Source organism: Aquila chrysaetos, chromosome 3, assembly GCF_900496995.4.
Source record: "Aquila chrysaetos chrysaetos chromosome 3, bAquChr1.4, whole genome shotgun sequence".
In the NCBI taxonomy this organism is placed as follows: Eukaryota; Metazoa; Chordata; class Aves; order Accipitriformes; family Accipitridae; genus Aquila; species Aquila chrysaetos.
Window position 1 is genome coordinate 40,350,234 of NC_044006.1, and position 15,979 is coordinate 40,366,212.

The 15,979-nt window shown below is 46.4% G+C and overlaps 2 protein-coding genes across 6 annotated transcripts in view; both read right to left on the minus strand.

The window, feature by feature from the left end:
- Positions 1-1,171: 1,171 nt before the first annotated feature.
- Positions 1,172-4,993, minus strand: PRR15 (proline rich 15). Of its 4 annotated transcripts, none has more exons than XM_030010586.1 (2): positions 4,805-4,993; positions 1,172-4,240 (listed from the first exon to the last, which is right to left on the minus strand). In XM_030010586.1, exon 2 carries the CDS (start codon positions 4,223-4,225, stop codon positions 3,851-3,853), a length of 375 nt encoding a protein of 124 aa, XP_029866446.1. In that variant the 5' UTR covers positions 4,226-4,240; positions 4,805-4,993; the 3' UTR covers positions 1,172-3,850. The 4 variants fall into 4 exon arrangements, with proteins under 4 accessions (XP_029866446.1, XP_029866442.1, XP_029866443.1 ...); XM_030010582.1 differs by having other exon boundaries at positions 1,172-4,234; positions 4,803-4,993; XM_030010583.1 differs by having other exon boundaries at positions 1,172-4,234; positions 4,714-4,993.
- Positions 4,994-13,598: 8,605 nt separating this feature from the next.
- Positions 13,599-15,979, minus strand: part of CHN2 (chimerin 2) — a 169,220-nt gene continuing 166,839 nt past the window's right edge. For both annotated transcript variants that reach the window (XM_030008390.1, XM_030008391.2), the window contains one exon: positions 13,599-15,451. In XM_030008390.1, the coding sequence (XP_029864250.1) occupies positions 15,280-15,451 (172 nt within the window). In that variant the 3' untranslated portion in view covers positions 13,599-15,279. The remainder of the gene's footprint in view (positions 15,452-15,979) is intronic.

The window sequence follows — 15,979 nt, forward strand, 5'->3', positions numbered from 1 at the left end:
CTTGTTAATGGACAAGAGATGTGATATTTCAAATATAAAACTATAATTGGTTACTCTGCAATGAAGACAGAACTTAAACAAACAAGCAAGCAAACAAAAAACAGTGAAGACTCCTCTCCTCTCCAAAACAGTAAAGTCCCCTCTCCCTTCTTTCAGTTTGGTTTAAGTCATACCCTGACATAACATCTGAGGTTGAAAGTCTTGAGGCTTTCAAGGCATTTATTCCAGTGTTTCCAATTTAGAATAATTTTCTGCAGGTGCTCCCTATAATCTTTTTTGAGGTCCAGACTGACCAGCCTACAATAGCAGGGAATGATTCACCAGGCAGCTACTCAGAGAGTTATTTTTAGTTTTGGCAAGAGCTGGAATAAGCAGGCATATACTTTGCAAGTTTATTTGAAAAGTTCACTCTGTTTACTAAATATTTATTTTTTGCCCCAAACTTGCAATCCTTAGTAGTATCTGGAATAATATTAAGAAAATTGCACTGCAACTGACGTAGCTGAGGTTGAACCTCATCTGCTTATTTACATTTATTTTGTCAATATGTCACTGCTTGCTTTTAAAAACAAACAGCACCTACTTTCTCAGCCGCCCTATTTCCTAAACTTACTTTCTGATGCATGATCTTTATAAAGGAGATGAGGAAAATACCTATATTAAGACTGCTGACAGACTTTTAATAATTCAATGCACAGAAATGCACTATTGTTATCCTGAGCAAGTATTCTCCAATACAAAAGAAAGGTCGAACTTTCTCCACTTCAAGGGTTAAAAAAAATTAACTTGGGTGCTCCATAATATGACGTCTTTTTCTGTATCAGCTTAATTCATTTACATGTGTATAGATTACTTAAAGCTTTATCTGATGCTCAGACTGAGAAACAAGAGGACTATTTCTGCGCTGCAAGTTGGTTATGGCCAACGGGGCTTCTCACTCCTCGCTGCGGTACACGGGTCAGCACTAACCTGAAAATACTCCTGTGCGGCCCTTACACAGAGGGCGGGGAAAGTGAGACGAGGCAGGCAGCCCGTTTTCTCATGGCTCTAGTTTTTCAGCAGCTGCTATCAAATTCATTGAAGAAAGGATTTGACTGAGCAGGAAGATAGAATTACGTCTCCTTCCCACAGCTCAAGGTCAGGATAAAGATGGAGGATGGCTGCGAGCGAGTCATTTTATATACATTTATTGACTTTGTATTCTGACCAAATTTCCAAGCTGAAAGTGCCATACACAAGGATTAAGACATAGCTAATATTTAGTCACATATTAACCAGTATTGATATCGAATCTTAACAGCAGCCATCTGAACAGCATACCAAACTTCTTCTCAAATAAAACCCAAATCGGTAGGTATCTCGTGCCTAGGTAAAGACTTGCAACTAAAGCAAGACCTTTCCAAAGAGCACACAGAGGTTCACTGTAGGAAGAGGTAGCATGGAGGTGCAGGAGAGAGAGGAAACTGTATTTTCACAACAGTGTAAAGATTAAAAATGCAGAGAAGCATCTGCATGAGATGTATAAAACACTCCATACTCAGGCCTCTGGACAGTTCTGAGGAGCCAACTCTCACAGAGCTCACACTAAACCAGACGTAGGAGTAAGAAACACACCAGTGCACCACCTGCTTACTTGTTCTTCCATTTTGGACACACAAACATACAAAAAAGGTTCTTTGGGACCCAGAATACATACAGGCAGAATTTTTTTTGCCTGTAATAGATAGGAACATGTTGCCTTCCAAAGGCAGTATGACAACCCCTGCAGCAAAGCCACCCCTTTCTGCCTCCTCTCCCCCCACCCCAGGCTAAACCGTAGCTGAAGTACGGATCTTCTTCATCCGTTTCTCTATTCCCAGCTTTTAAACTCTCCTCCTTCTCTCTCACACCCCTTCGTCTGAGGCTGGGTTTGCTCCAATTGCTTCTTCTCAGTGGAAGGATTTCAGATGCCCCTTGACTGAAGAGGCTCCACGTAAGAAAAGCATCTCCGAGGAGAAACTTCCAAGAGCTCGCCCCACAACCCCCCAGCTCTTTACTTGTTCAGCATGTAGTCAGGAATGTAAAAAGGCAGTCCAAAACCAGTACCATGTAGTTTTACTAAATTAAATAAAAAAGCATATGTCTGCGCACTGGGTGGAAAAAAAAGCTTTTATGGAAATAGATTCGATGCTACAGTCCCTTTGTCCTTCAGTGTCTGAAGGATTAGCTGAGTAAAGAACCAGTAAGTACCTAAGCCAGCTAGGTTGTCTGAGTTTATCGCACAGGAGCTCTCAAAGTTCATTATATATTATTACACACACACTGAACCATGGGGCACTTGCCCAGCACCTACTGCATCATTTCAGTGATTGTCAGTGACTGGTTTAATCCATATTTTTACCTGGAACTCAGCTGTCAGCTCTTGTATCCTTTCAGGTGGCTTTTTATTTTTAATTGACCTTAAATCATTCGTTACAACCAAACAAAATCATAACTGCATAATACTTGACTGCTAGGAAATAATTTTCAGTCCCTGCCACTATGTAGTATCTTATCTCACATTCAGAAAAAGTCTAAAACCATTTTAACAATATAAAGTATATCGTGAATGCATTTAAAATAAATAAATCAGTTGTTGCTACATCATCTACTATCAAGAAACGTGTAATTGCTGAGTGTTTTTAGCTGAGTTTGCTCTGTAAGGCACAATACCAGTACAAACCTGGCTTATAGTTTACTTCATCCAAAAATCCAGGAGCTGTTAGAGGGAGCAGATAGCTGCCCGAGTTAAAGCACATTATCTTGCTATCAAAAGAAATCCCGGGAATCTTTAACCTTGCTTCACCAGCCTCGGACACGGTAAACAGTAAAGAACATTTCCAGTGGTGCCCAAGCCTATTTCCACATTAGGGGTACAACCCTGCCTGTGCTCGCCAGGCCTGGTCTCGTCTCCCAGGAGTATTTACATTTTATCACACAATTTCATCATCGGAGCTTCATTATGCCAGTTATCACCAGTTATGCAAAAATCATGTGTTCCCTGGGTAAACAGCGTGAATTGCTAGACGACAACCAGCCTCCCTCTGTAACAGAGCTACAGGAGACCCGCCTCTGAAACACCTGCTTATCATTACACGGTAACAAGAGGGAGAAAACCAGCACGGTCCTGCCTTTTGCATATTTAAATGCGATGTGATGTGGGGCACGGGCGAATGCAAGCGCCTGCCCCTCACCGTACCCCTCTTTTGACCCCCGCAGGGGGAGGAGGACGGGTTCACGGCGTGCCTGCTAACGGCAGGGCAGGAGCACGTATGGCAGCGCCGAGGTCCTCGGCCCCGAAGTTAGATAAAAGCACTTAGTTCACCCTTCCTTCCGTAAGGCAGCGCGTGAGATGGGCGAGAGCAGCAAAGCACCTCCTTGGCCGGAGAGCTGAGAGGAGCGGGATCGCAGGCCTGAGAAGTCAGCGCCGCGGCTCCCGGCAAGGGCTGGCGGACAGTACAGAAACCCCCGCCTCGGCCCTGGGATAGCACCTGCGAGTCTGCTCACCACAGCACAGGGAGTGAGTGGGGTGTTTATTAGTGTTATTTTGTTAAGACAATCACATCGTCCCGTCATCCGGGGCTCGGGTCTCGGCGGCGTTCGTGTAACGCAGCTCGCGGTTCACTCGTCTGGCGGAGGTGCTGGGCTCCCCGCGGTGTCCGGTCAGGGCTGGGGAGGCCGCTGCCACGCGCCGCCGCGTCGCCCACGGGGCCGAGCGAGGCCAAGCCCAGCTGCGGGGCAGCCGCGGGCTCCGGCCACCCGTCCCGCCGGCCACCCGTCCGGTGGCGGCTCCTCACAGGGCCGCGGCTCCGCGGGGCGAAGCCCTCCTGGGCTACTCGCCCCCTTGGGCGGCACGGCCCGGGGCGCCGCCGCCGCCGTCGAAGACCTCGGGGCTGTCGGCCAGCAGCGAGGTGCGCACCTTCCGCCTCTCCTTGAAGCGGCCCGAGTGGGAGACGCGGAGGCTCCGGCGGTTGCCGCCGCCCGCCCCCGCGGCCTCGCCGCCGCCGAAGGGGGGCGGCTGCTCCTCCCGGCCGCCGGGGCTGGAGGGGGCTGCGGGGGCCTCGGTGGCGGCGGCGGCGGGGGGCGGCGGGGCGGCCGCCGCTTCCTTGTGCTTCTTCTTGCTGGTCAGCGACTTCCACCAGGGCCCCGCCGAGCTGCCCTTCACGCCGGCGCGGGGGGCGGCGGTGGCCGCGGCGCTGTCCGCCATCTCGGGCTCCTGCGGTGGGGGGGAAGAGAGCGAGGGCAGGCTGGCAGCCTGGCACGCCGCCACCCCGCCCGCCGGGGCCCCTCCGCCGCTCGGGCCGGCGCCGGGTCCAGCTGAAGGCGGCGGGGACCCCTCTTCCCCAGCACAGGGGAGGGAGGGAGGCAGGCAGCCCCCCGGCCCTAACACGGGCAGCGCTGCTGGGGAGGTCTGCCCTTCGCCCCGGGAGCAGCCGAGCAGGGACAGGCAGCCGGGTGGGCGCGGGGGGAGGATTTTGCGCTTTGCCCCCGGCCGAGCCCCGGTGACAGGCTCTGAAACGCCACCGCGCCTTCCCCTGCGCGGCTGACAGAGTTGGAGGTAGATAACGCCCCGGAGCTGAGCCGCGGGACCCGCTCCCTGCGCTCGCCGCCCCCCCGCAGCCCAGAAGCGGACCCCGAGGCCCGGTACCTTGGGGCTTCTCCCTCCCCGCGGGCCGGGGCCGGGAGCCCGCGTACCTCCTGCGGGCTCCTGCGACGGGCCGCCGCTCGCTCCCCCCCGCCCCCCGCCGGCTCCCGGCGCAACAGGTACGGGAGGCGACACTGACCTGCGGGCCGCCCGCCCGCCCGCTGCGGGAGCGCTCTCCTTCTCCCTCGGGGAAGCGCGACCGCTTCTCCCTCCGCACGCCCCTACGACTCCATCGCCGCGGCAGGGAAGCAGGGAGGAGGGCGGGGAGCGGCGGCTGGGCTGGCCTGGGCTGGGCTGTGCGGCGCGGCGGCAGGTGGCGGCCGGCCCCGCGGCTCGCCCCCGTGGGCGGGGCGGCGGCCCGGCCGGCCCCGGGGCCGGGGCGGCTGCCGCTCACCTGCCCGGCTGCCGCGGGGCGGGGCGGGGGAGCGGCGGCGGGGTGCGGCGGCGGGTCCTCGGCGCTGCCGGGAGGGGGTTGTGGGGCGCGGGAGGGTCGGTGTCCCCCGGGAGGGACACCCGGCGGTGAAGAGGCAGGGAGGAGGAGGAGGAGCGAGCCTTAGTGCAGGTGAGGCGGCACCGTCAGCGCCTAATGAAATGCGGGGCTACCGGATGGTGGCGGATGCGGTGTTGTCAGCGTGCGTGGCTGAAACGGTAACGCGTCTGGTCTGTGCCCATGGCGGATGCGCGTTGGTGAATATTTTGTAGCCGTGAGGAAAAGAGAATTGTCTTTAGTGGCCCATCTTTAAAAAATGAATGTAGCTGACACACTAAGAGAGGCAGTGCCGTCTAATATTTATACTTGAACTGGCTTAGAATGGGGACTTTGAATTTCTGGGCGATGATGGACATATGGCCATACAAATGTCTTTACCTTTTTTTATTCATCCAGAAAGGAGAAAAAAGATTTGCTTGTACCACACGGTCTGTTAAAAATGGTGATTTGTTCTTTGGAGAGCTACGCCATGTAATAGGCATTTGATCCCTAACACCCCTCCCATCAGCTGCACCGTCAGTTACTCGAGGATGCCTGTGATCGTGGGGAGGAGTTCATGAAAGCAGTGGTATTTCAGCCTCAACTTCTTTTGCAGATCAACTTCTGCTACTTGCAGCTTCCCTGATAGCCCGTAAAGATAAGATGTACGGAAATCGGTGAATGCAGGTGACTGAGGGAGAGGAGCCTGCGGTGTGCACTTATATTACCACCTGTAGATTGCTCTCTTCGAACCCAAAGGCTTTTGGATAGGGAAGCATGCATGCACACACACTTGAAAGTACTCTAAACTGTCTATCATACTAATTAATAACAGTAGCAAAACATCTCTCCTATGGAATAAAATGGTAACTTCCAGTGAGAAAACATGGCCTTTACATTCCCTTCTAATGAGTAAGCAACTAATATTTTCTAAGATGCATAGCACCAGGGCATCAGGCTCTCTTGGGCTAAGGACAGAAACAGACCACAGGGTCAAGCTTCCCCTAGTGAGTGTGACCCACTGCTTTGCTACTCATTTGTATCTATACAGAAAGAGAACACCAGCATTTCTCCCCATCTTGTGTCCCAGGCAAGTGCCTGGGAAAAAGGGAATTTATGGAGAAATAAAGGTAATTATTATTTTTTAAAAGCCCTTTTCACAAAAATATTACTGGTTGACATTTATAGCTTCCATTCTGGTTGTAGGCTTATACAAAACATTTGCCACCGTATTACTTTTTTATATTATTTTGATTACTGTAGACCTGACCTCTTAGGTCACATCGTGCCAAACTTACATCAAATCAGTGTGTTTTTTTCAGTTAAGCCTGTTTCAAAGAATCTTACAATGGAAACGATTTGTCCCTTTTGACACTGCACTGAAAGCACGGTCTACTGAAAAGAGACAGGCAGGTTGGAAAGCTTTTAAGAGACGTGCAAGTGGGAGCGTGCTGCCTGCATGCGTGTGTGGTGGCGCAGGAGGACAGCTATGAATCAGTCACAACACGCTGTTCCACAAGATTGTCACTAAGGTTAGTGTTTATATAAAAACAACTCTGACAGTGAAAATGTATGTTCTGCCCCTTTCTTACTGCAAAAGTACTTGTTGCGTTCCTTCAGTATGCATATATTTACAGCGTTGATACAAAAAGGAAAGTAAAATAACCCATTGAATCTTTCAATGCATAGAAGTTAGATACTATATTCACTTAATAAGACTGCTGCAGTTAAATTCTGTCCTGTCTTTGCAGGAGGAGAGGGTACAAATTAGTGGGGTGTCATGGTTTAACCTCAGCCAGCAACTAAGCACCACACAGCAGCTCGCTCACTAGAGTGGATGTGCAGGATTCTAGCAGATGCCCCAGTACACTGCAAAATAAAACTGTAGGGCCTTTTCTCCTACATTGTAACATGCTCCTTTTGTGTAGGATTGGACCACACAGACATCAGGTCTCTTCACAATTCTGCAGGCTCTCCAAAATTCAGAAATGCCCCGGTATTCTCAAGATTTAGATTCTCAAAGACTAACTTTAATATCAGCTCTCAAAGTAATCTTAAAACACCGAAACTGTTACTGCAGTGAAAAGAAAGAAAGAAAAAAAAAGCGTTTGTTGCACTTCCCACTGTCCTTTTTCCAAACTTTGCAGACCCTACTCTGTTCAAGTCGAAACTGAGCTCTGGAAACCTTAGATTACCAAACCATGCCCTTACCTAATTGTGTTGAAGGGACTCATCTCTACTTGCAGGAGAAGAGAGGCACCGTCCACTGCAGACATCAGCCTTCCCGACACCGTGGACCACACAGTGTCCAGCTGCGCTCTGGAACCTTTTGATTTCCATGACATAACAGCAACTTTAACCCTGATATTAAATGCAGTCATAATTATACCGAGGGGATCCAATGATGCCCTCAGAAGCATAAAGGGGACTAGTGAATATTGCTATCAGATCTCTTTATTTACCCTGAAGCCCCAGACCATCCAGCAAACATATTGGACTTTTGAAACTTGGAATTCTCAAATGCTAACCTTAAGGCCGAGGACATGTTTGAGCCTACTGTAGAAAAGAACATACGGCACTGGCACCTAGAAAGAGCAGAGCTCTTCTTGGGTCCGTGTTCCCAGCAATATTCAACAGCATGTTTGATTCTTCAAGTTTCAATTCTTAAACTCTAACCCTAACCTGACATACAACTGAGGAATTGACCTGTAGAAAGAAAATTGCAACAGTGATACCTGCTGGCACAAGTGGGTCTTTTGGCATTTAGCATTAAAATCAGTTCCTGAAACTCCTAGATCTCAAAGCCTTAATGTCACCTTAATTTAAACCAAGGAACCTCTGTGTACGGGAAAAGACCACACAAAGAATTGGCTCCCATGTGCATCAGGCTGTCTACTCAGAAGAAGCCAGCAGTAACTTCAGTTCTTCTAGCTTTAGATTTTCAAGTGCTAGCAGCACCTCAAACCTTAGCCTTTACCATAACCACAGGAAGGACTCCAACGGTTTTATAAAGGGGAAGAACATTTTCCCTGTTCACACCAGGCTGTTGCTTAAGGCTGGAGGGCTGCAGCATCCACACCCAGGCTATGCTGTCCTGCCAAAAAGAATAGAGCCAGGGAGTGAGTTTGAACCCTGCACCTGGTGAATTGGCTCTATTGTTAGTGGCGACTCCCTGGCATGATTTTGGCCTCAGTGAATACCCACTGGTCAGGCATGATTTCGAGGCAGTAAGAGTGAAGGATTATTCCCCTTAGGCAGAATGGATGAAACTACACCAGTTTGTCCCCCTCCATAGTCCTCCAGCTTTACTGCAATAGGTTTTGCACCCTCAAACACTTCAGTACACAACCACTCCTCGTGCAACAGTCTAGGACATGCATTGTACTGTCTCAGCCTCAGAGTATGAAAACACCAGTTTAATGGGCTGCGACACAGCCCTTGCATTATTACAGGTGCTAAATCACAATTTTTGATTCAGTGCCTCTAGAGAAACAAAAACTTTGAAAGACCACAGGTGACGCCATGGGCCCCTGAGACGACCTCAGTCAAGTACAATGTAATGTGGAAAGGACAAGACCGCGCCGTTTGGCATGGGAGAGGTCCTTGACCCCATTTTATTGACTGACACAGATGTAGTCTTAAATTTTTTAATCTTACCTCCAACGCTAGCATGGACTTAATAGCCTTACTTAATGGGCCCTAACAGTAGCTCTATGAAGGGAACTAGTCCCGTAGTGGAATGCAAGACGTTAGCTTAGTGCTAGTGCTCATCCTCCTTCAATGGGAAGTTCAGCTTCAGGAATAAATCTGTCTCAGAACACAACAGATTCTGAAACTTTACCTTAACGATACCCATAACTATAAGGAAGGCCCCAAACTTCATCAAAACAGACCATAAACACAGCTCCTCAAACTTTCAATTCCCAGCCAGCCACCAGCCTTTTCTTGTACCCCACGAATTAATCCACACAGCAGAAGCAAACAGAAGAGTGTAGGCCACTAACACCAGCCCTTTTCTTACATTTGTATATCCAGCAGCAAACTCAGTCTGATTCTTTGAACTCCAAATTCTAACCTCATCTTCTCTCTCACCCTTACAGTATTTGAAGATAAAACTAAGGTCCTGTTCCTACACCAGAACAGAAAAATACAGGTATTTGTGATTGTTGACACCAGTACCCTTCCTAGCTCTGCAGGCCTTGCCAAAAAATCAGTTCATCCAATATCCATACTCTTAACTAGAGAACCCACACATTCAATAGAAAGACAGAGTTGATCATTATTGATACCAGCACACTGCAGTTTTTGCAACTTCAGTAACAACTGGAAATCTAGGCTTTAGATTTCCAAAGTCTGTCCCCAGTTCCTACCTTAATTGTAACTGTAAGCCTCATGTCTAGAACAACAAAAACCCCACCATAAATAACTGTCCCTTATTGACATCAGCCCTATTCCTAATACTGAGGGCTGTGCAACATGCAGTAACAATACCGGTTCCTCAATATTTGGATTCCGAACCTAACCCTGTTACCTTGTTACGAATACCTATGGACCCCAGTCTCCTAATGTTCTTGGGCAGCAGCATGTGGTAAATAATATGGATCTTCATGCACATTGGCCATATCCATACCTGCCCTATAGTAGAACAGAAAATAAGGTATTTTCAAATATTGCCAGCAATTTATGTTCTTCAAGATCTACAGTTCCAAACCCTACAGCTAACCCTACTCCTCATTCTAACCTTCATCTTAGTAGTAATAAATGGCTCCTACTTTCACGAAATGAGAGAATGCTTTGACCCCCCCCCCTCGTCAGGCCCTGCAGAGCCCTGCAGTGAAGGCAGCTTCCAGTGGTAAGCTTGGTCTCTGCCATCCCCAAGTCTACTGTAAACTGAAACCTGACAGTTTCTCTACTTACAACCTACTGCTGATTTCTAGCTTATAAAGCACTGGCTCCAACTGACACAAGCTTTCTTCCTAACTGCAGTCCTTACAACATCCTGCAATAATCCAGGTCCTTCAGGCTTTGAACTCCCAGGCCTGGCGCTAGCTGTAGCATCAGCATAATTTCATCCAGAATACCATGCCTTCAGAGAAAGATAATGTAAAGTATGGCCCCCACGTAAGACCCATTGATGTCCTAAATCTGCAAGCCCTAGAGCGTTCAGCAGTAATCATGGTTCCCTAAGGTTCAGATTTCTGAATCTTAACCATGATCTTTACTTTAATCAAGGAATTAATCTCTACAGCCAAAGAACATAAAACATATTGACGATCTCACTCTTATCTCCGTGAGCCCTATAGTCCTTCATTCCCTTTAGATAGCTGTAGGGGATATAGCAATATAATTCTGCTTTGAAGATCCAGTTAGATGGCATTCTTCTCCTTGCGTGTTTGTGAATTACCTTCCTACTCAGAGTTTTCATCAGTTCCTGGTTATTGGTGGGGGGGTCTGTTGGCGCTCAAATCTTCCTCCTCACTCTTCTGCAGACCTTGACTCTGTACCTGTCAATAAAGAAAGAAAAAGGCAGCCAGACAGGCTCCTGCGGCTTGTGCCCTTTGAGCAAGGTTTGGCGGGAGTGCAGCATCGAGGGAAAATGTCGTATCCCCTCCAGCTGCTGCCACTTTGGGGAGATTCAACAGCTGGAGAAGTGCTCACTTGCGGACCCTTCTGTGAGCCTTCCGCCCAGCCCCATCTCCTTTTCTGACCTCTCCGGCCTCTTCTCAGACAGCAGGGCAGCACCTGCCCAGCCATTAGCAGGATCAGGGGAGCAGGCTGCCTTTGCCCTGTCTGTACGCTGCTGCGTGGGGGAGCATGATACTGGCAGCAGCTGAAGGTGGAGCAGAAGAGGCTGTCGGCTGTCTCCATCTCCAGGTGGGAGGGAGGGGGAGAGAGCAGCAGCCTAGCTGGGTTAGGAAAACGCTCTCCCTCCAGACGTGTGAGTCCAGGCAGGGCCCTGTGCAAACACAGTTAATCATCTCACAGCATCTCATTTGTACAGATCTGTGCTGTGCAGTGTTTGAGCTTATCGTAAGACACAGTTGCTCCACACGCTCTGCAAACCACTCTCAGTACCTACCTTCACTTTCACCTCCTTGCAATGTGACTTTAAGCCTTCCTGCAGCCCAGCTATTTATTACCACAGGCACCTCTCCAAGGTCTCACTAGACCAGAGTTTTGCCCAATACTACACCCGCAATCCTTCCTCCCTCCTGTATCCTAAATTTGACAGTAACACACAGCTCAGGTCTTTCAAGCACCTTGCTTCGGAAGAGATCCCAAACCTGATACAATTCCTTCCCAGAGTCTCAGGCCAAGTGCCCCTGCAGACCTGTCTCCTTCATTAAGCTCAAATGTTGCGTGAGCTTTGAGACTAAGTGTATAAGAAAGTGTAGTCTTACCTCTTGCTTAGAAATAAAATTAATGCGGTACCAATTCACCCAGTTTTGTGCTCTGTTAGACCTGTTCTGTAGCTTAAACTGACATCAGCTCACAAAGTGGTGAGTTGAGAGCAAAGCTCTGTCTCCTTCGTAACTTCATTTTTAAAAAGTTTTCCTGAGGAAACAGTATGCACTTATGCTCTTTGTTTCTCTTTTTTTGCAAATTCTTCTCTGTCCTCAGTAACTTCTACATCTTTTGTCCAATTCCAATGGTATTTGACAGTGGGAGAGAGATAATTAAGTACGACAACAACTGGTCTCTGGGTGGAGGAGCCCCAAATCGGTGTCTCAGTTGAGGAAACCCTTCAACAGTTCCCTGTTCAGTCTTGCCTGCCAGCTGCCTTTTCAGTACATGTGTGCTTTGGAGTCAGACACAGCACATCAGGAAACTTCACTCAGTTACCCCGGCAGGCTTGAAATACTTACACCTGACAGCAATGAGTCTCGCAAAGACAGAGGTGTAAGGAAGAGATCTGAGCTGTTCCACAGCGCTTAGGGAAGTTAATACCTTACAAACCATTAACTTCATGTAATGTTTTCCTAATCGTGGCTAAAACGCTTCTGCTTTATGGGAGGCAAGTCGTCTCACCCAGGCGGCTCCAAGGACGAGCTGTAAGGGGGTACGGAGTTGCACCCATCACACCAGAAGATGGGGCTAGCTGAATGGCAGATGGGAATCACGGGTGGATGCCTGTAGTAGGGGACTGCTGCTGCACCCACAGCACTCCGCCGAAGACGCCCTCTCCAGTAGCTGGAGGGGTACAAGGTTCCTGCTGAACTTCTGGCTGCAGACAGGCTCCAATGCAGTCAGACACAGGTATCTCACCTGCTTCCAGAGGAGCGGAGCTGCATTCCACTCAAGGTGAAATGACCTAGCAGGGAAGTTACGTCAGCTCAAACACAGCCTCCTGGAGCATCTTTCAAATGACTCTTACTACTCTCTAGTAGTGCCTCATGAGATAAGTCATCATACTCTTGCTGAATGCTTTGAAGCAAAGGGAAGGATTTGGTGTAATCCATCCAGACCCATTTTTTTCCTAGGTATGGGAATATAGGCTTCCATTAAAGATAAATATGCTTTTTCTTCTGTTTTAGCAGTCAGTTTTGCAGAGAAAAGTCTGCTGCCTTTTTATTTCCTTGAATGGTGAATCTGGAACAGAGACGATCAGATCTCAGAGGTGCTGCTCAGCCCCAGGTGCAGCGATGATGGCCACAGTAAGTCCGACCTAAGAGATGAAGCGTGCGCAGCACAAGGTGGCACTAATGAGGTATGGAGGGGACAGTGTCCTTTTACCTCCATGCTCAGTATGCCCCTGAGGATGCTGGACATCGGTTAATCAGTTAGCCAAGACAAACATGAACAATTCATTAGATATTTGTATTTTAAGATGCAGAATCATACTCTTCCCTCTGTCCAACAGATTAGAAACTTCTGCTCTCCAAAGACACTAAGCACGGGTATTTCTGAACACACTGCTTTGTACTGTCATCGAATCCTTAGGATGGGACATGTGTTGAAGACTCTGGACTGTGAGACATGTCAAAGCTACCAGTATGCCCATGATAGCGGGAAAGGGAGAAGCAGAAGCAGAATGACTTGCTTGTCTTCCTACAAAAATATAAAAAAGGGTACTAAAATACTGTTCCTGCCTTAAAAAAATAACTCATTACTGAACTCACCAGAAAAACTAAAGAAAATAATTTGTTAGTCAAATGTCTGTGTTCAAGGGAGTGGAAAAGTGCTCTGATGGCATTGATTCTTGGATATTGATTGGATTGATACTGCGATTCATTGCTTGCTTGGACGTTTTACAAAGAGGTGGTTCAGGGTGATCGCAGAAACTAAGTGTGTGCATAGCCTTGGCTGTGGTAGTATGGGTATCCAAGTGCCAATCTGAAACTGCTGACATTCAGTAAAACTGTTCCAAGTTTTCCAAGTAGGAAAGTTTCCAGCAATGTCAGGATGGTAATTAGCGATTGATTTTCATTTGGCAGCTTGCCATGTGGTCAGAGTGACAGACACCAGAACTCTTTAACACATTTAATGGGATTTTTCCTTCCATTTACACTATCATAAATTACAAAGCATATTTCACTTCACAAAATAAAACCATTTCCAGATCATTTTTATGACAGTATTAAGTAGTACATAACCTACAACAAATAGTCCTGTACAAGGCAGGAGGATCTATGGAAGTATTGGGAACTCAGACTATTTAGCATTTGCTCTGCAATCTGGATTAATCTATCTAGCCCTTAGTTATTTCTCTAGAAGACAACAAATTTACAGTCATACCCTCCACCTCCTTTCATTATCATAGTTACACATATTTTTCAATTTGAATAGAAACATGTGCTCCCTGAAATAATTCAGGAAACTGCGTCACTGAGTTACCAAGCATATGATACAAATGATCAAGATGAGGGATTATTAGAATTTTTTTTTGTATTGAAAATTGAGTTTGGTAGTAAACTATGTTGATTTTCTATGCTTGCAGAAACATCTCATGCTGAGAAACAGTTTTAACATTAGGAATAAGTTGCAGTTAGACTATGAACTCTGTAGGTCAATGTTTATGAGGGGAGAAAAATATTAAAATTTGGTAATAATTAAATTTACCAACTCCCACATTTCCTACACATTCTTTCTTTTTTTTTTTTAACAAACCATCAGGAAACACATTCAAGATAAATACCTACATTTTTAGCAGATTTACCGTACGTTTATAAATACAGAAACATGACAAAACATAACTCGATTTTTACAGAAAAACCAAATCCTTCATAATTAACCCAAAAAAGTGCTAACTTTTCAACAAGGCCAGAAAATATCCAGTGTCCCAGCATCACTTAACTTACATATTACTGTAATCCAAGAAAAATCTGGCATGTGAAACTGATACTACCACCAGGACTTTTGAAAAATTCTCAATACCATATTTTACATGGGAGTAAAAAAAAAAAAGAAGAGAAAATACTATATGTTTTTGGAAATAGCAAATGGCTAAAAGTGTACAATCTTAGGATGCTAGTGCCTAAATGTTCAAAAAAGCCTAAGGAAAGCTGGAATACATACAAGAAAAGAATTCTCCTTTAAAACACTTGCAATGAAAGAGGTATGTCAGGATAATACTGCATTAGTGGTAATTGTTTTCAATATATCATAGCAAAAATGCAGGAAAGAATTACGTGGAAAATAATCAATGCACCGCATTGATTTATAGTTTGCTAAAATAAAATGCCATTCTTTCAGCTAGGTAAAGTAAAAATATCTTTATAATATAGGTTCTGTTTCACAATTGACATATATAATTATGTCTCATGGAGAGGGAAATGTATAGGCGTATACAAGTAACACTGATTAAGTACCTTTTTGCTTCTCTAGCCATATTAAAATATGTTTTGTGTTTCTTAATAAGTTAACAATAAAATCGTCTGCAACTTCTCAAAACAAATATACATCTGAGGCAAGGCAAAAGATACAAGGTAAGAGGATTTTTTCTGACCTTTTTTTCCCTTCTACAAAGAGGCATATGTCTATGAGACATAGGCTTTCCCTAAACATTTTGGCATCCATCTGCAACTTTGCAGAAATTGAAGTGCAGTCAAGGAACTTTTCCTTTATGTTTAAAAAAATTTAAAGAAATGTTGTTTTCCTTCAAACTAATTATTTTAACACAAATGGCTTTGAAGATATGCGCCTCTGTCTAAAAGAGAACATCTTCATTTTCTATTAAAATCTGCACAATTAACTTCTGGTACCGCATGTCATTCAGCGTAGCAAGGGTACTGTCCTCTGGAGGTCTCATTAAAGTGGGCCCAAACACTATTCCCAGGTTTTCAGCATTCATAAAATTCTCCTTTTCATGCAAGGTAACCCTAAAATAGAAAAAAAAAAGAAAAAAAGTAAGTAGTTGTTTACTTCCCAGAAGAAAAGAATATATGCATCTTAATCTGTAGTACTGCTTCACATCAAGCATTGGTAGATAATGACACTTTTCAGTAACAATTTTTACTTTCACTCAATATAGGAGCTGTTTCCACAGCAAGTACAATGCAGCTACGGTGGGGCTGTGATTTCCAGTGCCTTTAAACACCCTTCATGCGACTCTTAAGTGATTTTTCCATGTGGCTATCCATTAGGGTATAAGAATTAGTGGCAGTTGCTTTTTTGAAAAGCATAATAACGATTTAAATGATGATGTATGGAGCAGTGCCCTACGCTACAGTAACTACAGTTCTCTGGCACATTGTGCTTGGTGTGCATCACACCAGAGGTGTGGATGTGCTTCCCAAATACGAACCCAGACTTTCTTTTGATTACCAATGACCCCCACGCTCTCCCAGACATGCTTCCAGCCTGCAGGAACCCATCCCTTCACACCTTTCTGCCTTGCTGGCTGCCTC